The 25,111-nt window shown below is 38.6% G+C and overlaps 1 protein-coding gene across 3 annotated transcripts in view; it reads right to left on the bottom strand.

The window, feature by feature from the left end:
* CNOT10 (CCR4-NOT transcription complex subunit 10) overlaps positions 1-25,111 on the bottom strand; it is an 80,440-nt gene that overhangs the window by 14,178 nt on the left and 41,151 nt on the right. For all 3 annotated transcript variants that reach the window (XM_008710455.2, XM_040636991.1, XM_040636992.1), the window contains 3 exons: positions 20,557-20,678; positions 18,966-19,142; positions 18,012-18,092 (listed from right to left, as the gene is read on the bottom strand). In XM_008710455.2, coding sequence (XP_008708677.1) covers positions 18,012-18,092; positions 18,966-19,142; positions 20,557-20,678 — 380 coding nt within the window. The remainder of the gene's footprint in view (positions 1-18,011; positions 18,093-18,965; positions 19,143-20,556; positions 20,679-25,111) is intronic.

The following is a 25,111-nucleotide window of genomic DNA, read 5'->3' as shown; positions in this document are numbered from 1 at the left end:
TGTTAAACTTGTCAATTTTCAAATCTTAAGAAAATTTAAGTTTTTCACTTCATGTGTTTTGTAAACATTTTGCTTTTCTAGTAACAGTCCTGTACAAAAAGCAGCTTATTGACAAGCACACTCCAATCCAAAACAAAGAGAAGTCCAACACAAAGAAGCTGAAAAAAGTTTTTTTCAACCAAATCTAGCATCTCAAAGGACCCAGTCCTAGTCTAGGCAACAAATAAAATTCATAAAGTCACGGACACAGCATTTTATATACAGACAGGGCCTGAAGATCATCCGACCCAATTCACTTACTTGACAGAAGAGTAAGACCTACAGGGGTTAAAGGATTTGTCCAGTGTCACCAGTGGCCGTATGGGGTTTCCAGAGAATGGCAGACCACTGAAAATCACTCGAACCCTGCCAATATGAACACTGCTGATGATGTGAAGGAAATGTCACATATGCAGGTTCCTTCTTTCGTAGAATTGATTATAGATGGATACATTTCAGCAGGACCACAAACTCAGTTGTAAGAACAATAAGAGATTCAAAAGATTATTAGCCATAATTCTGTTTTAGGTATGTGTCATGAGCTACAATATAACCACTAGGCCAAAAAAAAAAGAAACTGGATTCCTTAAGCACACTAGAACTGCCTATAATATTTATATATATCATCAACCATTTGATTGATTCATCTTTTCTCATAAACATTGGGTCACAGGAGGTCCCCTTTAACTGAATGGGAGATCATTCACTGAATGATTCTAAATGAACTACTTAAAGTTTTGTAATTTTTAACTGTAGAATAACTTAACTGGGCTTAATTAAATTTGATCTGAACACTTCCTTTTATCCATTTTTGAGCCTCTTATTTTAAAAAAAGACAAATTGAAATTTCATTTTTATTCTGTATGCTGTGATTTTTTAAAATTAATTTTTTAAAGACTTTATTTATTTGACAGACAGAGAGAGAATAAGCAGGGGGAGAGGCAGGCAGAGGGAGAAGCAGGCTCCCTGCTGAGCAAGGAGCCTGACGCGGAACTCGATCCCAGTACCCTGAGATCGACCCGAGCCGAAGGCAGACGCTTAACCAACTGAGCCACCCAGGCATCCCTGTATGCTGTGATTTTAATCTCTCATACAGACATTTTCCATGTGAGCCCCCAAATTATTTCCTACCCTTTTCCAGTTCTGTTACACTTTTTTCCAAGTTCTAAAGTAGCTCCATTTTAGTTTCAGATATTAAAAGTTCAGCTAATATCACAATCCCAGAATGAGTAACAAAAATGTCCTATAATATGCAACATGTAAGAATCAGTATATACCTAAGCCAGTTATTAAACCACTGTGCAGGGGCGCCTGGGTGGCACAGCTTTTAAGCGTCTGTCTTAGGCTCAGGGTGTGATCCCGGCATTGTGGGATCAAGCCCCACATCAGGCTCCTCTGCTATGAGCCTGCTTCTTCCTCTCCCACTCCCCCTGCTTGTGTTCCCTCTCTCGTTGGCTGTCTCTGTCAAATAAATAAATAAAAATCTTAAAAAAAAAAAATAAACCACTGTGCAACAATGAAATGTTAATATGTGACTAAGCCTATGAACTTATTTCTTTCCTGTTAATAAGGTACTAGTATGCAAAAGAATTAAATTGAGCCCTTACTTCATATCATATATAAAAATCAACTGAAAAACAGATCAAAGACCTAAATGTAACAGGTAAAACTATAAAACTCTCAGAAGAAAACACAGGGGTAAACCCTTGAATCCGGCAAAGGATTCTTAAGATAGGACACGAAAAGCATGGTCAATAAAAGAAAAAAAGTAAGGGGTGCCTGGGTGGCTGAGTCAGTTGGGCGTCTGGCTCTTGGTTTCGGCTCAGGTCATGAACTCAGGATCCTGGGACTGAACCCATGTCAGGCTCCATGCTCAGGTGGGGAGTCTGCTTGAGGATTTCTCTCCCTCTCCCTTTGCCCCCCACCACTCACATGCTCTAAATAAATAAATCCTCACAAAAAAAAAATTGGTAAGTTGAACTTCATCAAAATGAAAAACTTTTATGATTCAAAGGCTACCTTCAAAAAAGTACGATGATAACCCATGGAATGGGAAAAAATATTTGTATATCATGTATCTGATAAGGGTCTGATGTCTAGAATGTATAAAGCACTCTTACAACTCAATAGTAAAAGGGCAATAACGCAATTAAAATATAGGCAGAGGATCTGAATAAACATTTCTGGAAAGAAGATTACAAATGCCCAATAAGCACATGAAAAGAAGCTCAACATCATTAATCTTCAGGGAAATGTAAATCACAGCTACAAGAGATACCACTTCACACCTACCGCAATGTATAATCCAAAGACGGGCAATACCAAATGCTGGTGAGGATGTGAACACCTGCAATACTCATACACTGCGGGTGGGATTATAAAGCAGTACAGCCATTTTAGAACACAGCCTGGCAACTCCTCAAATGATTACACAGAATTACTATATGACCCAGCAATTCTACTTCTAGGTATATACCCAAGGAATATAAAAACATATGCCTGTGCAAACATTTGTACACAAATGTACATAGCAGCATTATTCATAATAGCGTAAAGACAAAAATAATCAAGGGGCGCCTGGCAGGCTCAATTGGTAGAACATGTGATCCTTGATCTCAGGGTTTTAAGTTCAAGCCCCACGCTGGCTATAGAGATTACTTAAAAAAAATTCTTCAAAAAAGTAAATAAAATTTTTTATTATTTTTTAAAGATTTTGTTTATTTATTTGACAGAGAGAGAGAGAAAGAGTGCATAAGCAGGGGGAGCAGCAGGCAGAGGGAGAAGCAGGCTCCCTGCTGAGCAAGGAGCATGATGCAAGACTCAATCCCAGGACCCTGGGATCATGACCTGAGCTGAAGGCGGACAATTAACTGACTGAACCACCCAGGCGTCCCGAAAATTTTTTTTTAAAAAAGGACAAATGATCAAAATGTCTATCAGTGAATGAAAGGATAAACAAAATGTTGTATATCCATATGATGAAATATTATTCAGCAATAAAAATGAATATGATATATGCTACAACTTGGGTAAACCCTGAAAACATTATCCTAAGTGAAGGAGGCCAGTCATAAAAGCCCACAACATTGATTCCATTCATATGAAAGTCCAGAATAGAAAACTCTATAGAGCTAGAAAGTAAATTAAATAGAGCTGGCGAGTAGACCGTGGCAAAGGAATGACAGCTAAAGGGTGCATGGTTTCTCTTTGAGGTGATGAAAATGTTCTAGAATTGACTGTGGTAATGGTTGCACAATTCTGTAAATATACTTAAAAACCACTGGATTGTAAATTTTAAATGGGCAAATTGCATGGGTGTGAATTATATCTCAATAAGTTTTAAAAACATAAGGTATCAGAAATCAATAAATGTTTTTTGTTACGATCTTAAAAGTATGCCCTTATAACTAATCATTGTATAAGAATCATTATCTCTCAAATCCATGTGGCAACATTAATATGTAAATCAAAGCAGATGGCCAAAATATCAATGCTGCACAAGCATCTACATTCTTTTTTTTTTTTTTTTTTAAGATTTTATTTATTTGAGAGAGGGCCAGAGGGAGAGAGCATGCATGCACATGAGCAGGGGGAGGGGCAGAGGGTGAGGGTGAAGCAGAATACCTGCTGAGCAGGGAGCCCAAACAGGGCTCAATTAATCCCAGGACCCTGGGATCATGACCTGAACTGAAGGTAGGCGCTTAACCAACTGAGCCACCCAGGTGTCCCTAGTGTCTACATTCTAAGATTCATTTGGAAATTAGGCCTTTTAAAGGCAAAAGTTTTTCTGAAGAGATATTCAGCTAAAATACATGGCATGTGAGAAAACTGGCATAGTAACAATATTACACATTTGTAGAAACCATGTATCAACAAATACAAACATTTCAAACAGTTCTAAAAACTCAGAGCCTGGGCGCCTAAGTGGTTCAGTCAGTTAAGCAGTGTTAAGTGGTTAAGCGTCTGACTCTTGGTTTGGTCTCAGGTCATGATCTCATGGATCATGAGATACTGCCTGGCACTGGGCTCTGCATTCAGCAGGGAGTCTGACTGAAGACTGCCTCTCCCTCCACTCATGTACCAGTGTGCCCTCTCTCAAATAATTTTTTTTAAGGTTTTATTCATTTATTTGACAGAGAGAGACAGAGTACAAGCAGGAGGAGCAGGAGAGGGACAGGAGGAGAGGGACAGGGAGAAGCAGGCTCCCCACTGAGCAGGGAGCCAAAAGTGGGGCTCAATCCCAGGACCCTGGGATCATGACCCTGGCTGAAGGCAGATGCTTAACCAACTGAGCCACCCAGGTGCCCCTTAAATAAATAAATCCTTAAAAAAATAAAAATAAAAACTCAGAGCAGCACTGTCCAAAAGAAACATAATTGGAGCTGTAAGTGTAATTTTAAATTTTCTAGTAAACACATTACATAAAGTAGAAGAACAGGTGAAATTGTTTAGTTTTAATGTATTTAAAAATAATCCACCATATCATTTCAACATATAATCAATATAAAAAATACAATACACATTTTACATTGTTTTTGTTACTAAGTTTTGAAATCCCTCGTTGTACCATACACTTAAACAGTGCACCTTTCATGTGCTTAGTGGTGACCTGGTAAGTGGCTCTGGTACAGGATACTGCAACCTTAGGGTCTAAGGAATATGTGCTAAATACAAATAGATGGGTTTTTTTTGTTGTTAAGAAACCAAATTTCCCATGTCCTGCCACCTCATAAATGGTATATAAGGGAAACTAACCATGTATCAATCATTAGTGGTTAAGTTATATTTTCCAAAAGAATATATTTTATTTTTTTATATGAGAGCGAGAGAGAGAGGAAGAGAGAGCACAGAGGGAGAAGCAGAATCGTGCTGAGCAGAGAGCCTGATGTGGGGTTTGATCCCAGGACCCTGAGATCATGACCTGAGCTAAAGGCAGATGCTTCACCGACTAAGCACCCAGGTGCCCCTCAAGAGAATATATTTAGAATTATATTAATTTTTGTAAAATTTCAAAATACCTTAAAATTTTAAGTATTTATTTACTTGATCTAAAATTTTTTTTTAGTCATCTCTACACCCAACATGGGGCTCAAACTCATAACCCCAAGATCAAGAATCACATATTCTACTGACTGAGCCACCCGGATTCCCCAATACCTTAAAATTTTAATGACATATAATTTGTATACACTAATATGCATCACTTTAAGTGTACAGTTTGAGGAGTTTGAATATATACATGTAACCACCAGCTCAATTAAGATACAGAACATTTCTATCACTGCAGAAAGATTCTTCCAGGTAATTCCTCCCAATCACTGCTCTGATTTCTGTTAGTTTTGTATAGTTTTGCCTGTCATATAAATGGCATAAATGGAGTCATACAGTAGGCAACTTATACTGCATAAAAAAACACAAAATGTTTGGAAATTCTTTCATATTGATGTGTGCATCAATAATTTGTTGCTTTTTATAGCTGAACAGTATTCCAGTGTATACAGTGGATTATAATTTAGTTATCCGTTCTCTTACTAATGGTTACCTGGACTATTTCTAGTTTTTCTCTATCATGAATAAAGCTGCTATGATTTATTGTATGGACAAGTTTTCATTTATCTTGGGTAAATACCTAGAAATAGAATCACCTTTTATTTTGAAAATTTTAAGTCCTAGCATTTAAGGCTGTAGAATGTGTGTGTGCGCCGCGTGCGCGCGCACTTTCCTAATTGAATGCAACTGATGGCTTTGCAGAGCTCCGAGTGATTCAGGAACTGAACAATACTCTAACAGTGTTCATCTGCTCATCTGAGCCTCACAATTAAACTGCTTAGTTGATTTCTGAGATACTTCCTGATGTGGGGCAAATTTCTCTTTAATTGTGAGAATATTTTTCTGATAACTATCTTAATTCTAATATAGAATCTCACAATTGCTTCAGGTGTCATCTGTCTTCAAAAACATACTTGAAACTTGGTTAGAATGAATATTTTTTGGAAACCATCTTCATTTATATACAAATGAAAAAAAAATGAAACTATTCAAGAGGCTGTGAACCCATACCATAAGATGTGGCCATTAGAACACTCATGATAATTTACTGCATATTAGTTATGATGGAAATAGGAAATGAGGTTTTACATTGGTGTCTTGGGTATTACAGGGTACAAGGGGTCCAATATAATAGTCCATAAAAACTAAACTATACACTAGTCACACACATTTCCAATCACATAAAGGAATTCAGGTCAGAAATAGATGAAATCTGTAAGAATTCCATGATCTTAACAGAAAACCAATGTCCTCAGCCTCCTTCCTTCTATAGAAGACAGCTGGCTCCTGCCACAGAACTGCCCTTTAACGCGCCCAACTGCATTATGAGCTTTTATAGCTTCGAAGTTACAACGCAAATCTTTTACGACTCCTTCCCTGCACCATTTGTCTCCACGTTACCATTACTACTGTCTTGCACAGCAGTTCTTTTTATAAATCTACCCTAAGGCTCCTTCCATCTTGTTGCATTTCTTTTCTCCCATCTGCTCCATAAGAAAAAAGGTTAATATATACCAGCAAACCATCTTTACCTCACTTTATGATGATGGAATTCCCTATGGAGACCCTTTGCCCCTTTCCACAAAAATAGGGAAGTAATTTTATTTTCTCTGAAAATCATCAATCCTACTAGTGCACACGGAAAGCAAAGAGTTGTGCCATAAGGGTACAAAATTCAGAGAAGAAGTATGCCACTCTGCACATACCCTTCTCTTTAATGCCACTTTCAAAAGGCAAAATTAATTTACACAACTCTGCAGGTGTTCAACCATTAGAGAATAATATACTTGTGCAACTGCATAAAGCCATCCTAAGATTAGTACTCAAATAAATTTCTAAAAATTAAGTCAAATTTAAAAATTGTTTAAAATACTTTACTCATTTAGGATTCTCCTTAAAAACTGTGTACAATGATATTCACTGCAGCATTATTTGTAACATCAAAGACTGAAACATTAAAAACAGCTAAATATAAAGAAATGATAAAGTATGTCGTATCTATATAATGCAATTCTATGTCCCTATTAGAAAGAATGAAACAGAGCTTTGTACCAATAAAGAGCAATCTCTAAAGATACATAGTCAGAGGAAAAAAGTAGGCTATGGAACAAGATGGGGACACTATCCAACTGCTAGTGTAAAACGTACCATATATACATATGCTGGTACAGGAATGAGAAATCTCATTGAAAGGACATACAAGAAACCAGTAATTGGTTGCTCCTCAGGGAAGATCTTGGAAACAGAGGATGGGCATGGGTCAAATTTTACTTTTACTATACAACTTTTTTTTTTTTAATTTTATTTTTAAGTAATCTATATACCTTAACATGGGGCTCAAAGTTCACGACCCTGAGATCAAGAGTCACACATTCCTCTGAGAAAGCCATGCGCGCCTTTACCGTATAACTTTTTGTACTGAGATTTTTATCCCACACAATAACCTATTAAAAACAGATGAACCCCTTAGATAAATATAACATGCAGGTGGCTCCATAAGAGAGATATCTCTAGAAAACATTTGGAATACTGGGGAAAACAGTTTATTTTTATGCAAATTAAAGCATTTACCCAAATATTGTCCGGGCTGAGCACTACAATCTACCTCTTTCCCAACAGCTCACTTTATACAAAATACAGTTTAGCTTTACTTCATTTGCTTTGTTTTTACAGATTTCCTTTCAGGACAAAAGTCTAACATGGTGAGTTTCAGTTGTATGACTGGTACTTGATTGCTTTTTAAAAATTCAATTTTATTTCACTCAATGGCACCATTCCTCTGTATATTTTGTTATTGCTGTTGTTTCACTGGTAATGTTTTTTGGTTTGTTTTTTTTTAAAAGATTTGAGAGAGAGCGAGCAAGCAAGAGTGAGCATACACACGCCCCTCTGTATGAGGCAGGTAGGGGGGAGAGGGAGATGGAGAGAAGCAGACTCCTAACATGGGGCTCGATCTCATGACCCTAAGATCATGATCTGAGCTGAAATCAAGAGCTCGACACTTAACCAAATGAGCCACCCAGGAACCCCTTCACTGGTAATTTTTTACAGTACTTTTATTTCCTTGCTATCTTATGACTCATCTGAGAATTCAAGAAATTTTAATGTAACTAAAGATTACTGAAGAAAACATTTATTATTATTTTTTAAAGATTTTATTTGAGAGAGAGAGAGAAACAGAAAGAGAGAGCACGAGCAGAGGGGAGAGGGAGAAGCTGGCTCTCCACTGAGCAGGGAGCCCAACTCAGGGCTCAACGCCAGGACCCCAGGATCATGACCTGAGCCAACGGCAAACACCTAAGAGACTGAGCCATCCAGGCACCCCAAGAAAACATTTAATTAACTCTGTCAAGTTTTAAAAAACCGAAACTCTACTTTTTTTTTTTTTTTAAGATTTTATTTATTTGTTTGACAGAGAGAGAGATAGCCAGCGAGAGAGGGAACACAAGCAGGGCGAGTGGGAGAGGAAGAAGCAGGCTCCTATCAGAGGAGCCTGATGCGGGGCTCGATCCCATAGCGCCGGGATCATGCCCTGAGCCGAAGGCAGACGCTTAACCTCTGTGCCACCCAGGCGCCCCCGAAACTCTACTTTCAAAATCTTAAATGACCAACTCCTTTCTAACTAAACTTGAGATTTAATCCTCCATAGAATCAGAGGAATAATTCTTTCTTCCTAATAATAAAACCCCAGACAGAGAGGGCATTAATACAAAGTGAGAATTCATGGTATACTTCAACAGAACAAAATAAAGTTGCTGTCTAGGGGAGAATGGTGCATGGAGCCCTGCAATCATGGACAGAAATGCCGTCATGAACACACTGATCTGACAGAATATGATCAGAAAAGGGCACATCTTGGGGGCATCTGGGTGGCTTAGTCAGTTAAGTATCTGACTCTTGATTTCAGCTCAGGTCAGGATCTTGGGGTTGTGGGATTGGGCCCTACGTCTGGCTCTGCACTCAGTGGGGATTTTGCTTGAGATTCTCCCTCCCTCTGCCTCTGCCTCTGCCCCTCCCCCTGATTTCACGTTCACACACACACACACACACACACACACTCTCTCTCTCTCTCTCTCTCAAAATAAATGAATAAAAATCCTAAAAAAAGAAAAAAAAAAGGGCACATCTTTATTTAAATGGAAAAAAGAGAGAGAGAGAGAGAGAGAGAGGGAGAGAGGAGGACACATCCCTCTGGCCAATCTTCCTCCAAAAACACTAGGCATGCAAATGAGGGGCTTCAATAACATTAATGAAATATCTTCCTTTTTAAAGAGAAAAACCAGGTATCCAATAAGAAAATAAAAATCACCAGTTATTCCACCATTCAGGGATAACCACCATGAAGGTTTTGACATAGATCCTTCCAATTTTTTTATGCAAATAAACATATACATGTTATTTTATAAAAATGTAATTTAAAACTGTTTAGACATAAAATCTTAACATTTCATAGTTTTGTCTCATGCTTTATTTGAAAGTTAAATGAAGTTAATCAAATGGACTACACTATGAAAAATTACACATAGTACAGATAGATCCCTACCTTATTCATTTCTATAAAATACATTCTAGATGAAACAGAAATTTAGATTTGTGGTTGTGACAGTGCTAGAAGACATGGGTGAATTATACTCTCATCCTCGGAGGCAAGAAGGCCTTTCTACACATTAAATGAATACTTATGAAATTGTTTACAACTAAGTGTCATAAACAATCTCAGAAATAATAAAGGCGAACTTCTGTAACAGACAAGAACTCTTATAAAAACAAAAAGGATGAAAAACCCAATATGAAAATGGTAAATTCTACAAACAGGAGGTTCACAGAAAAAGAAATACAAGCCATCAGTAAATCTTGGCATCAGATTGAGCACCTTGAGCAGACTGAAAGAAATGCAAAATTTTAAAGTGAGGTCATTTTTCACTTCTCAGGGTAATAAAATATCACAAGAAAAAAGAGACACCCCAAATTTCACCACCTAATAACTAAGCTACTAATTAATATCATTTTCTCCTAAGTGTCTACCATCTGCTTTTTCTTTTTTTAAAAGATTTATTTGAGAGAGAGAGAGCAAGCACGCAAGCTGGGGGAGGAGCAGAGCCCCACATGGGGTTTGAACCCACAATCCTAAGATCAGACCTGAGCTGAAATCAAGAGTTTGACCCTAAACCGACTGAGCCACCAGGTGCTCCTCAACATCTGCTTTTGAAGGCAGTGTGTTTTTCCTCTAATTCCCCAATACCTTTCACAAGGCTAGCACTGTTTGTTCCAAAAAAAATGGAAATAAATGAAATGTTTTCCAAAAGTAATCCATCAATTTATAATACTACCAGCAACATATATATGTTTAAATGTACTTCTGTCATTCTTTTGCAGTAGGCAAAAACACAAGAAATCATGGCTCTTAAAAATATATATATATAATGATGAAAGAAATAATGGCTCAGGGTGCCTGGGTGGCTCAGTGTTTAAGTGCCTGCCTTTGGCTCAGGTCATGATCCCAGGGTCCTGGGATCGAGCCCCGAATCAGGCTCCTTGCTCGGCAGGAAGCCTGCTTCTCCCTCTCCCACTCCCCTTGCTTGTGTTCCCTCTTTTGCTGTCTCTGTCAAATAAATAAATAAAATCTTAAAAAAAAAAAAAAGAAATAATGGCTTTCTTCTCATTTTAATTTGCAGTTCTATTATTGAAATCATTTTTTTTTTTTAAAGATTTTATTTATTTGACAGAGAGAGACAGACAGTGAGAGAGGGAACACAAACAGGGGAAATGGGAGAGGAAGAAGCAGGCTTCCAGCGGAACATGGAGCCCGATGCGGGGCTCGACCCCAGGGAACCTGGATCACGCCCTGAGCCGAAGGCAGATGCTTAACGACTGAGCCACCCAGGCGCCCCTGAAATCATTTTTCAAAGTAATGCTATATGATTCAGCCTAGCTCCAAAACCAGTATGAAGAAATTACAGTCAAATTGTATCAAATCTGTTGAAAGATAAATTTATAGACTTAAAGTCAGCTAACTCCAAGACAAGAGTTTAAATGATGAAAATCGGAGGGGGGAAAAGATGGTGGAGGAGTAGGGGACCCTTTTTTCAGCTGGTCCCCTGTGAATCGAGCTGGATATCTACCAGAGCATCCTGAACACCCATGAAATCAGCCTGAGACATAGGTAGATACATCTGGATCTCTACAAAGGAACATCTCCAGTGCTGAGTATTGAGGTATGAAACGGGGAGCTGTGAATCCGTGCACAGATAACAGAAGATAAACGGAAGGGGGAGGGAGCCGCCGCGCTAGGCACCGGGAAGCAGTAGCCACCTGCACTGGGGATGGGCAGGACTCGCGGACCGGTACCCAGGAGAAAGCAGACTGAGACCGTGAGCCTGGGAATGTGAACGTGGCCAGACTGAAAACTGGAGCTCCAGAGCACTCACTGGAACCGGACTGAAACCGGGAGTCCGGGGCACACACTTGAAGTAGACTGAAACCGGGAGCTCAGGAGCAAGCGCGGAACCAGACGGAAAACCAGCGCTCCAGAGCGCACGCGCGAACCACACCCAAACAGGGAGCTCAGGAGTGCGCATGGCAACCGGGGGTGGCTGGTGGTGTTAGAAGCACAAAGGACAGAGATGTGCCAGCCCTGGAAGCAAGGGCTGGGAGAGTGGCTATGGGGTGCACATCCCAGGATGCTGTGAGGTTTTTGGCAGCACCGATGAGAACAGAGTTAAAGTGGCCAAGAGAGCTCAGTGGAGAGCAGTCCGTGATCTCTGTTCTAAAAGAGGCTAGGATACGGCCACTGCTGCTCTGACTCTCAGAAGAGGCACAGAAAGCTGCCAGGAGAAGCCGACACAGAACAAAAGCCCGGAAATACCGGTTCACATTGCCCATCCCCATCCCCCCTCGCAGGGGACACAGAGACTCTACCCAAACAGGGTTGCCTGAGTATCAGCGCAGCAGTCCCCTCCCCCAGAAGGCAGGGTGAAAAATCAAGAAGCCCACATCCCTAAGGTCCCTATAAAACAAGTGCACACTGCCTGAGTCCTGGTCAATAATTTGGGCTCTGGGCATCCCTGCAACCTCTCCTCATCAGAATGACAAGAAGGAGGAACCTTCAGCATAGAAAGGACACAGAGACTGTGGCCTCTGCCACAGAACTGATGGATATGGATGTAATCAAATCGTCAGAAATGGAGTTCAGAGTAATAATGGTCAAGATGATGTGTAGGCTTGAGAAAATTATTAACGAAAATATTAACGAGAATATAGAATCTCTAAGGGCAGAAATGAGAGCGAATCTGGCAGAAATTAAAATGCTATGAATCAAATGCAGTCTAAACTAGACACTCTGACGGCCAGGGTAAATGAGGCAGAAGAACAAATTAGTGAATTGGAAGATGGGATGGTAGAAGAGAAAGTAAAAACGGAAACTTGGCTCAAAAAATCCAATCTCAAAAAAAAAAAAAAAAATCCAATCTCAAGAATGTAGATTACGGGAGATTACTGACTCAATGAAACGTTCCAATGTCAGAATCATCGGCATCCCCGAGGGGGTGGAGAAAGAGAGAGGTCTAGAAGAGATATTTGTACAAATTGTAGCTGAGAACTTCCCTAATCTGGCAAAGGAAACAAGCATTCGTGTCCAAGAGGCAGAGAGGACCCCTCCCAAGATCAATGAGAACAGACCTACACCACGTCACGTCACAGTGCATTCTGCAAATAATAGATCCAAGGATACACTATTGAAAGCAGCCAGGGGGAAGAAAATCCTTACGTACAGAGGGAAGAATATCAGAATAACGTCAGACCTGTATACACAGACCTGGCAGGCCAGGAAGGGTTGGCAGGGTATTTTCAAAGCTCTGAGAAGAACATGCAGCCAAGGAACCTTTATCCAGCAAGGCTGTCATTCAGAATTGATGCAGAGATAAGGACCTTCCAGGGTCGGCAGAAACTGAAGGAATTCATGACCACCAAGCCAGCCCTACAAGAGATATTAAGGGGCGTTCTATAAAAGTAAAAAAGCCCCAAGAGTGATACAGAACAGAAACTTACAATCTATAGAAACAAAGACTTCACAGGAAACATGACATCATTAAAATCGTATCTCTCAATAATCACTCTCAATGTGAATGGCCTAAATCCTCCCATAAATGCCACAGGGTTGCAGATTGGATAAAAAGACATGACCCATCCATTTGCTATCTACAAGAGACTCATTTTGAACCTAAAGATACATCCAGACTGAAAGTGAAGGGATGGAAAACCATTTTTCATGCCAATGGACCTCAAAAGAAAGCTGGGGTAGCAATTCTCATATCAGACAGATTAGATTTTAAACTAAAGACTATAGTTAAAGATACAGAAGGACACTATATTATTCTGAAAGGATGTATCCAACAAGTGGCTATGTCAATTATAAATATCTATGCCCCCAACAGGGGAGCAGCTAGATACATAAGCCAACTCTTAACCAGAATAAAGAGACATATAGATAAAAATATGTTAACAGTAGGGACCTCAACACTCCACTATCAGCAATAGACAGATCACCTAAGCAGAAAATCAACAAAGAAACAAGAACTTTGAATGACATAACAGACCAGATGGACCTCATAGATATATACAGAATACTAGACCCAAGAACAACAGAATACTCATTCTTTTCGAATGCACATGGAACTTTCTCCAGAACAGACCATATATACTGAGTCACAAAACAGGTGTCAACCGATACCAAAAGACTGAGATTATTCCCTGCATATTCTCAGACCACAATGCTTTGAAACTGGAACTCAATCACAAGGAAAAATTTGGAAGAAACTCCAACACTTGGAAATTAAGAACCATCCTGCTCAAGAATGATTGGGTAAACCAGGTAATTAAGAAGGAGATTAAGCAATTTTTGGAGACCAACGAAAATGAAAACACATTGGTCCAAAACCTATGGGACACTGCAAAGGCGGTCCTAAGGGGAAAATACATAGCCATCCAAGCCTCACTCAAAAGAATAGAAAAATCTAAAATGCAGTTTTTATATTCTCACCTCAAGAAGCTGGAGCTGGAACAGAAGAACAGGACTAACCCACGCACAAGAAGGCAGGTGATCAAGATTAGAGCAGAGATCAATGAATTAGAAACCAGGAGCACAGTAGAGCAGATCAACAGAACTAGAAGCTGGGTTTTTGAAAGAATAAATAACATCGAAAAGCCACTGGCCAGAATAGAGAAAGGACCCAAATTAATAAAATTATGAATGAAAGGGGAGAGATCACAACCAACACCAATGAAATAGGAAGGATCATTAGAAACTTTTATCAACAGCTTTATGCCAATAAATTAAACAACCTGGAAGAAATGGATGCCTTCCTGGAAACCTATAAACTACCAAGACTGAAACAGGAAAAAACTGATTAAACAGACCGATTATTATGAAGAGATTGAAACAGTGATCAAAAACCTCCCCAAAAACCAGAGTCCAGGGCTTGACGGAATCCCCAGGGAATTCTACCAAACATTCAAAGAAGAAATAATACCTATTCTCCTGAAGCTGTTTCAAAAAATAGAAACAGAAGGAAAACTACCAAACTCATTCTATGAGGCCAGTATTACCTTGATCCCCAAACCAGGAAAAGACCCCATCAAAACGGAGAATTACAGACCGATATCCCTGATGAATATAGACGCCAAAATTCTCAACAAGATCCTAGCTAATAGGGTCCAACAGTACATTAAAAGGATTACCCATCATGACCAAGTGGGATTCATCCCTGGGATGCAAGGGTGGTTCAACATTCGCAAATCAATCAGTGTGATAAATCATATCAACAAAAAAAGTCACAAACCATATGATCCTTTCAATGATGCAGAAAAAGCATCTGACAAAATACAGCATCCTTTTCTGATTAAAACCCTTCAGAGTGTAGGGATAGAGGGTACATTCCTCAATTTCATAAAAACCATCTATGAAAAGCCTACAGCGAATATCATTCTCAATGGAGAAAAGCTGAAAGGCTTTCCCTTAAGATCAGGAACACAACAAGGATGCCCACCCTTGCCATTATTATTCAACATAGTACTAGAAGTCCTTGCAACAGCAATCAGACAACAAAAAGGGATAAAAGGTATCCAAATCGGCAAAGAAGAAGTCAAACTGTCTCTCTTCGCAGATGACATGATACGCTATATGGAAAACCCAAAAGAATCCACCCCCAAACTACTAGAACTTATAGAGCAATTCAGTAATGTGGTGGGAAACAAAATCAATGCTCAGAAATCAGTTGCATTTCTATACACGAACAATGAGACTGAAGAAAGAGAAATTAGGGAATCCATTCCATTTACAATAGCACCAGAAATCAAACGTTATCTCGGAATTAACTTAACCAGAGACGTAAAGGATCTATATTCTAGAAACTATAGATCACTCTTGAAAGACATTGAAGAAGACACAAAAAGATGGAAAAATATTCCACGCTCATGGATCGGAAGAATTAACATAGTTAAAATGGCTATGCTAGCTACCCTGAGCAATCTACACTTTCAATGCTATCCCGATCAAAATACCAATGACATTTTTCAAAGAACTGGAACAAACAGCCCTTACATTTGTATGGAACCAGAAAAGGCCCCGAATTGCCAAGGAATTGTTGAAAAGGAAAAACAAAGTGCGGGAGTCACGTTGCCAGATTTCAAGCTGTACTACAAAGCTGTGATCACAAAGACAGCATGGTATTGGCACAAAAACAGACACATAGACCAATGGAACAGAATAGAGAACCCAGAAATGGACCCTCTGCTCTTTGGGCAACTAATCTTGACGAAGCAGGAAAAAACACCCAGTGGAAAAAAGACAGTCTCTTCAATAAATGGTGATGGGAAAATTGAACAACTGCATGCAAAAGAATGAAACTTGACCACTCTCTCACACCAGACACAAAGATAAACTCCAAATGGATGAAAGACCTCGATGTGAGACAGGAATCCATCAAAATCCTAGAGAACATAGGCAGCAACCTCTCTGACATCGGCCACAGCAACTTTTTTCATGCATCTCTAAAGGCAAGAGAGACAAAAGAAAACGAACTTGTGGGACTTCATCAAGATCAAAAGCTTCTGCACAGCCAAGGAAACAGTCCAAAAAACTAAGAGGCAGCCCACGGAATGGGAGAAGATATTTGCAAGTGACAGTACTGATAAAAGACTAGTATCCAAGATCTACAAAGAACTTCTCAAACTCGAAACACAAGAAACAAATAATAAAGTAAAAAAATGGGCAGAAGATATGAACAGACACTTTTCCAATGAAGACATACAAATGGCTAACAGACACATGAAAAAAGGTTCAAAATCATTAGCCATCAGGGAAATTCAAATCAAAACCACATTGAGACACCACATTACGCCAGTAAGAATGGCAAAAATGGACAAGGCAGGAAACAACAAATGTTGGAGAGGATGTGGACAAAGGGGATCCCTCTTACACTGTTGGTGGGAATGCAAGTTGGTACAGCCACTTTGGAAAACAGTGTGATAGTCCCTTAAAAAGTTAAAAATTGAGCTGTCCTATGATCCAGCAATTTCACTACTGGGTATTTACCCCAAAGATAAAAACGTAGTGAAGAGAAGCGCCATATGCACCCCAACGTTCATAGCAGCATTGTCCGCAATAGCTAAATTGTGGAAGGAGACGAGATGCCTTTCAAAAGACGAATAGATTGAGAAGATGTGGTCCATATATACAATGGAATATTACTCAGCCATTAGAAAGAATGATTACCCAACATTTGCAGCAACGTGGATGGGACCGGACGAGATTATGCTAAGTGAAATAAGTCAAGCAGAGAAAGACAATTATCTTATGGTTTCACTCATTTATGGAACATAATACATAGCAGGAAGATTGGTAGAAGCAGGAAGGGAAGACTAAAGGGGGGGTAAACAGAGGGTGAATGAACCATGAGAGACTACGGACTCTGGGAAACAAACTGAGGGATTCAGAGGGTAGGCGGGTGAGGGATTCAGAGGGGAGGCGGGTGGGGGGTTGAGATAGGCCAGTGATGGGTATTAAGGAGGGCACATATTGCGTGGTGCACTGGGTGTTATATGAAAATAATGAATCATGGAACATTGCATCAGAAACTAAGGATATACTGTATGGTGACTAACGTAACATAATAAAAACTATTATAAAAAAAAGGAAAAAAATAAATGAAAATCACACTCAGACTCATCAGTCTAATTGCTGAAAAACAGAGACAATCTATAGATAGAAAAAAGGCACCTCTGTACGATGAGTATAAATTTCCAATCAGAAATAACAGAGGTTGAAGATAATGCAGTGACCTCTTCAAAGAGCTGACTGAAAGGAAAAACAAACTCTACCAACCTAGAGTTCTGTCTTCAGTGAAAATATCCTGCAAGAATGAAGATGAAATAAAGACAATTACAGATTTAAACAGTTAAAAAAAAAAAAAACCTAGGAAAATTAAGACCTGTATTACAAGAAATGTGGAAAGGAGAGCCTCAGAATGAAGGGAAATGATAATGTTATGGAAACTAGGATCTGCCGAAAGGGGTGATTATGTGGCTAAATATGAAAGACAGCTTTCTTTCTTTTAAGATTTTATTTTTAAGTAGTCTCTACCCAATGTGGGGCTCAAACTCACAACCCCGAGATCAAGAGTTGCATCCTCCACCAACTGAGCCAGCCAGGTACCTGAGAAGCAAATATTCTTAAAAATTATTAATAAATTGAATACAACAATTTATAAAAAAAGATAATACATTCTGACTACTGGGGTTTAAACACAAGATTTAAAGGTTGGTGTAACATTTGACATTCCATCAATATAATTCATAACATTAACAAAATAAAGAAGATTAAAAATAATGTGCAATAGATGCTATACTAATTTTGTTCAGATACTCACTTTAAGTTTTCTAATTCCTGTTTTCTCAATGGAGAAGAAGGTGGAGCTGGAATGAACTTATCTCCATCATGGCTTTTACCGCTAAAATAAAGATAGACTCTAAATTACAAAGAGCAAATAAACAATTAAATATAAAATTGTTTCCCTACCCCACTCCCATGCCATTTTTTATGCGAAACATATACAAGAGCCAAAAACAACAAATGCAAAATGCTTAGTAATTGGTATCACCGATGTGGTAGAGCTATACTATATTTCAGTTTCTTTCCTCCAGTACACAACACTGCTTTTAAAAATTTCTAACTGCAAACAATATCACTACAAAAGAAACCACTCATGTATTTTCACATTTCTTGGTCTTCTGATTGCTTTTTATCAACTACAGTAAAACATAAACCCCTGATGGAGGAAAAAACAAAAAAGCCCCCACAATTTTGTTTCAAATTTTCTTTAATAAATGTTATTTCTATCATAATCAAGAAAAAAACGCAGGGATGAAAGACTTGAATTTAAAGGTGCCATGTATAAAAAGAACTTTATATATAATGGTGTTTTACTATTACCAGAAGCTCTCTTAATTTGTAGAGATTAATATTTAATTTATACAATAACACTAGAAATTAATATAGAAATATTCTGGTGGTTAATGGTTTATGGTATGTATGGAGAACGTAAAAACAAAGTGCTGTCTCTGAGAGCAACAGGATTTCTTTACAACTATTCCTCCTGTCAATGAAAAGCTGTTTCTTTCCACTTTTCTCTTCTAAGGTTCTCTCCTCTCTCATTTCTCTCTTCCAGAAATACTTAACATTCATACTTTCCCTTCTTATTATTCAAAACAGGGGATTTCGGAAATAAGGGCTCAAGATTTTAGGAATTCATCTAAAGGACAAAGAGGCTTACTAATGAAGTCCTGAAGGGTTTCACCAAATGAGACCAAGGGGATTAGAATACCTGCAAGTTTCACTGCTTTCACTGCTCTCCGTGTTCCCACCTAATTGATTACTATTTTTAGACCCATTTTCCTGCTTCGGATCTTGCTGTTCTTCAGGCAACAGCAACAAGGCATTTCTAAGACAAATGGCTGCAAACTCCATACTGGCTACAGGAATGGCTGAAGACTGTCCATCACTTAAAACAAAACAAAACAAAAAACAACCAAAAACCAAATCAGCTAAGTAAATAATTTAGAAATAAATAAGACTTTTCTCTTATTGGAATAAAACCAGTATAACTGTAAATGAAAATTTGCCAACAGGTAGAAATTTGAAAATAAGCAGTTATAAGAGAATCCTAAAGAACGTAAATCCTAAATATTAATATAAGATTTAAAAAGTATGCATAATATATTGCAAGTATACACATCACGCAAGTTGTATCTCTAGGAATGGGACTAAGGATGGAAACCAACTTGAAGGTTATCTGCAGTGTGGACATTAACGTAACAAAAGAGCTAAAGACAAGGAAAATCCGTATTGAGGGCCAGCGCAAGTATAGTAGGAACTGGAAAGAAAGTAGATTTTCACATCTGAGCCTTGTTTCAGTTGATCCTTGCTCTTGAAAATGCTATATTTTTAACTTTTGTCTTGTAATTCTTTTGAGATTTTTTTTTTTTTTAAGATTTTATTTATTTATGTGACAGGGAGACAGCCAGCGAGAGAGGGAACACAGCAGGGGAGTGAGAGAGGAAGAAGCAGGCTCCCAGCGGAGGAGCCGGACGTGGGACTCGATCCCGGAACGCCGGGATCACGCCCTGAGCGAAAGGCAGACGCTTAACGACTGCGCTACCCAGGCGCCCCTCTTTTGAGATTTTATATAACTTTCTCTTGGTTCAATACACCAAACTAAGCTTTACTAGGGAAAAAAAGGGGAAAAGTAGTAATAATTTTGAAAATGTAGGAAAATGATCTTTTATCTTAAGTCTTTAAAAACAAAAAATCTGCTATTAAGACCAAAATATTGTGTACCAGTTACTATTTTAAAACTTTGGGAGAACTTTTAAATGGTAGTGGAACAATTTTATTTTTTTGGAAAAGAAAAAACACAGCAAATTTTTTACAACGCCTACTACTTTAGAAATAATAGCAACTCCAAATTGGAATCTTTATACAAGATAAAGATGTTCATATTTAAAAGTTATTCAACTGAAGGTTTACATGTGACGGCTTCATAATGCTTTGGTTACTTTCTGTATTAGTACTTTTCTCTCTAAATACTAAGAATTGCTTTAGGGACTATAAGGAAATAACTAAAAAAAAAAGCATCAATGATAAATTATATAAAAAGGAAACATCAAGATGCCCTCTTCTGGACATTTTGAATAATGGTACTAAATAGACCAGGGTCTCTTAGGCCATCAAGTTTCAGCACAGATGTACTAAAAATCCACAATAAACTACACTTTCAATAATATGTCAGATAATAAAACCTAGTTACAAAGTGGTTCCTCCTATGAAGTGATAAGTCTTAAGCATATTTTTACACATAAATAACATTATTTGAAACAATATTAAGTATCTATACTTTCTCTTTGCAAAATACTTACTTATATACAGTATTCTGTATGGACTGTGATGCCAGAACTATTTTACGATGATAGCCTTGACCAACAATAGACTGTACAATTCCTTTCTTACTCGGAAGGCCTTTAGTTTCTTGTTCAGCAGTCTGTAAGATACAAATAATTTCCAATTAATTTAATACAATTATAAGACAGGATGTGAAAAATGATCTAATACTTTTCCAGTTACTCCAAGAAAGTTCCTAAGATCCATCAATGTGAAGAGAAATATGTTCCATATTGAAGAGTAGTTAGTGCATGGAGTGGGAAGTCTGTGATGCATTGCTGTATTTTAATATGAAGCTTGAGGTAATTCTAAGGAAAAAAGGCAATTCAAGACTGACTCAAGCATTTATTTAGAATGATTTACTTACCCAATGTTCATAGCAGCAATGTCCACAATAGCTAAATTGTGGAAGGAGCCGAGATGCCCTTCAACAGACGACTGGATTAAGAAGTTGTGGTCCATATATACAATGGAATATTACTCAGCTATCAGAAAGAACGAGTTCTCAACATTTGCTACAACATGGACGGCACTGGAGGAGATAATGCTAAGTGAAATAAGTCAAGCAGAGAAAGACAACTATCATATGATTTCTCTCATCTATGGAACATAAGAACTAGGATGATCGGTAGGGGAAGAAAGGGATAAAGAAAGGGGGGGTAATCAGAGGGGGAATGAAACATGAGAGACTATGGACTATGAGAAACAAACTGAGGACTTCAGAGGGGAGGGGGGTGGGGGAATGGGATAGACTGGTGATGGGTAGTAAGGAGGGCACGTATTGCATGGTGCACTGGGTGTTATACACAACTAATGAATCATCGAGCCTTACATCGGAAACCGGGGATGTACTGTATGGTGACTAACATAATATAATAAAAAATCATTTAAAAAAAAAAATAAAAAAATAAATTGCTAAAATTCAAAAAAAAAAAAAAAAAAAGAATGATTTACTTAGAACATTCTACATCCCAGGGACCATGCTGCGTATTATGGGCACTTTGACATCAGAATAAGGAAACATAAGAGAGCCACAAAATCTCAATGGAAAAAGGAAGCAGCTCCACTTTTTAAAACACAAATCTTGTCCTTCTTCATTGAAAGCATTAAAATGTCAACAATTTATAAACTCGAACAAGCTATATGTTAAAATTTACATCGGCATAATTCTTGCCTTCTAGAAAATTAAAATCCTAAAGCCCTTTTTAAAACATTAAACTGAAAACAGTAAAAGCTACTTACACATATATAGTTTTTCAGGATATTTCACTAAGATGCATCATCTTACTATGGGAACTTGATGATGTCAACTGCCTTTATCTTCCCTTTCACCCAAAGTCTCTGAGTTACCTGCAGGTGGATTCGCAGGTAGTCATATAAAGTCAGGCAGACTCTCATATGCAGGTATAAACTGGAGCCAATCAATATGAACTCACAGAGCTAAACTGTCCCACAAAAAGTCCTCCTCCAAGCATAATGTTTCTGTACTGTTATTTATTGCGCCCACTATAAGTTTATTATGGTTGTACTTCTATTTATGACTTCTAATAAAACACAGATTCACCTGCATATTCATTTTATTTTTGTTCTTTTTTTTTTAAGATTTTTATTTTATTTTATTTTATTTGACAGAGACAGCCAGAGAGAGAGGGAACACAAGCAGGGGGAGTAGGAGAGGAAGAAGCAGGCTCCTAGCGGAGGAGCCTGATGTGGGGCTCGATCCCATAATGCCGGGATCACGCCCTGAGCCGAAGGCAGACGCTTAACGACTATGCTGCCCAGGCGCCCCATGCATATTCATTTTAAACAGAAAATATTACATAGTGCTTAAAAAATACAACATGCTTAAAAAATATAACAAAACTGCTCTGATTGAAAAATTTTTAAAAGATTTTATTTATTTCAGAGAGAGTGAGGGAGAGAGAGAGAATCTGAAGCAGACTCCACACTGAACACAGAGCCTAACGCAGGGCTCGAACCCACAACTGTGAGATCATGATCTTAGCGGAAATTGAGAGTTGGACCCTTAACCGAATGAACCACCCAGGCACCTCTCTGATTGGAAATTTTCTTTCTATCAAGGAGGCAGCCAAGATATATTAATGAAAAATCACAGAAAGGGGATATTCTGAACCACTACTAGGAGGGACTTCCATTCTGACTTCTTTTCCTAGTGGTAGTGATAATTTATGATGATTCATCCATACATTCTTTCCTGATCCTTAAGGTCATATAAGCTGATCGGATGGCTAGATTTGAAGATGCAACAGATGAAAACAAAGATGGAATGGAACTAAAAATCCACAATAATAAACTACACTTTCAATAATACACCAATAGCTGGAAAGTGTCTCAGACTGAGTCATGATGTAGAAGAATCATATGTAATTAAAATATTACTTTATAGTGCCATAACAGCAATAGCACTCAACATATCTGAATTTCAGAACTAGGAAAAATAAATGGTACATTTTATTGATATATTTTAATAGCCTATTCTTAAATTGCTTAAATACTTTCCCTACAATTAAGTCTATGTTTTGTAATTAGCAGATCTCTCATATATTATACCTACCCAAGTAAGCATAAGCCCTGCATCTGCCAAAAGCAGTCTGAAGAAATGTGCATCAGATAAATGGGACATAATCTCCTTAGCATCACCAAATTTGACAATTAAGTTGGTTGTTTTTATTCAAAAATATATGTATGTATTTATTTTTTAAAAAGATTTTATTTGACAGAGAGAGAGATGGCGGGGAGAGAGGAGACACAAGCAGGGGGAGTGGGAGAGAGAGAAGCAGGCTTCCCGTTGAGCAGGGTGCCCAATGCAGGGCTGGATCCCAGGACTCTGAGATCATGACCTGAGCTGAAGGCAGACATTTAACTGAGCCACCCAGGTGCCCCTATTTATTTCTAAAGATTTTATTTGAGAGAGAGAGAACAGAACAAGAGAGAATGCACAAGTGGGGGGAGGGGCAGAGGAAGAAGCAGACTCCCTGCTGAGCAGGGAACCCAATGTGGGCTCCATCCCAGGACCCTGAGATCATGACCTGAGCCAAAGGCAGATGTTTAACCAACTGAGCCACTCAGGTGCCCCCAAAATGAATTTCTTTTTTTTTTTTTTAAAGATTTTATTCATTCTTGAGAGAGAGAGAGAGAATGGAGGAGGGGAGGCAGGTCAGGGTGGACCTGGAGCAGATGACTCTCTGCTGAGCTGGGAGTCCGATGCGGCACTCGATACCAGAACCCTGGGATCCTGATCTGAGCCAAAGACAGATGCCCAACCAACTGAGCCACCCAGGAGTCCAAAATGAATTTATTTCTGAAGATACAAACTGCTTTGCTCAGCATTCCTTCTATACTGACTAAATACATTTTATGGAATTTTATTTGGAGTTTGTAATTTCTACTTATTGGGATTTTGTTTTCTGGTTTTACTCAGGAGTATTTTGGGGGTTGTTTTTACTGTCTTTTTGGGCACTTCAGATCCTTTTTAGGAGGAGGAGAAGCATAGATATAGATAATTATTTTTGGCAAATTCCTATTTTAGCACAAACTGAGCATTCTGAAATTCACCCAATTATGGCAACCAAATCATCTTTACCATTTTTAAAAGAGATTTTATTTATTTACTTTAGAGCGTGCGTATGAGCAGCGGGGTGGGGCACAGGATGGAAAGGGAAAATCCCAAGCAGACTGCACACTGCAGAGTACAGAGCTGGACGCAGGGCTCCATCCCATCACCCTGAGGATCCTGACCTGAGCGGAAACCAAGAGTTGGATGCTCAACTGACTGAGCCATCCAGGGCACCACCACTATTTTTTAAAAATTAGAAATTTATGGGGCGCCTGGGTGGCTCAGTCAGTTAAGTGTCTGCCTTCAGCTCAGGTCATGATCCCAGGATCCTGGGATCGAGCCCCACATCGGATTCCCTGCTCAGTGGGGAGTTTGCTTCTCCCTCTCCGTCTGCCCCTCCCCCCATTTGTGTGCGCACGCTCTCTCTCAAAATAAATAAATAAAATCTTCTAAAAAAATTAGAAATTTAGAACTTTGTACAAGAAAATGGGGGGAAGGGGACTTCATAATAAAATCCACAGAATGAAGACAATCCTAAAGGTACTATTTCTAAAAATAAGTAATTTTAAAAGAAAATATTAAACCTTACTATATTACTCTACCCCTAGGAAGATCTAATTCCCTGGTTTCCAATAACTGTCCAAATGAGAGGCCTCCAACACTTAAATTCATGAATGGATTAAAGAAAATAAGCAATTTCTAGAGATTCTTGTTTTAAAAAGTATAAATACTGCCTAGAATTGTCAGTTAACTTAAGAACTATCCAATAAGAAAGTTTTCTTTTAGAGTGCCTGAATGGCTCAGTTGGATGAGTGTCTGACTTCGGCTCGAGTCATGATCCTAGGGTCCTGGGATCAAGTCCCCCACCAGGCTCCTTGCTCAGTGGGGAGCCTGCTTCTCCCTTTCCCTATGCCTGTTGCCCCAGCTTGTGCTCTCTGTCAAATAAATAAAATCTT

This window comes from Ursus maritimus, unplaced genomic scaffold (assembly GCF_017311325.1).
Source record: "Ursus maritimus isolate PB19 unplaced genomic scaffold, ASM1731132v1 scaffold_20, whole genome shotgun sequence".
Taxonomy (NCBI): domain Eukaryota; kingdom Metazoa; phylum Chordata; class Mammalia; order Carnivora; family Ursidae; genus Ursus; species Ursus maritimus.
The sequence above is the reverse complement of the archived record's forward strand: the minus strand, read 5'-3'. Positions and strand labels throughout refer to the sequence as shown.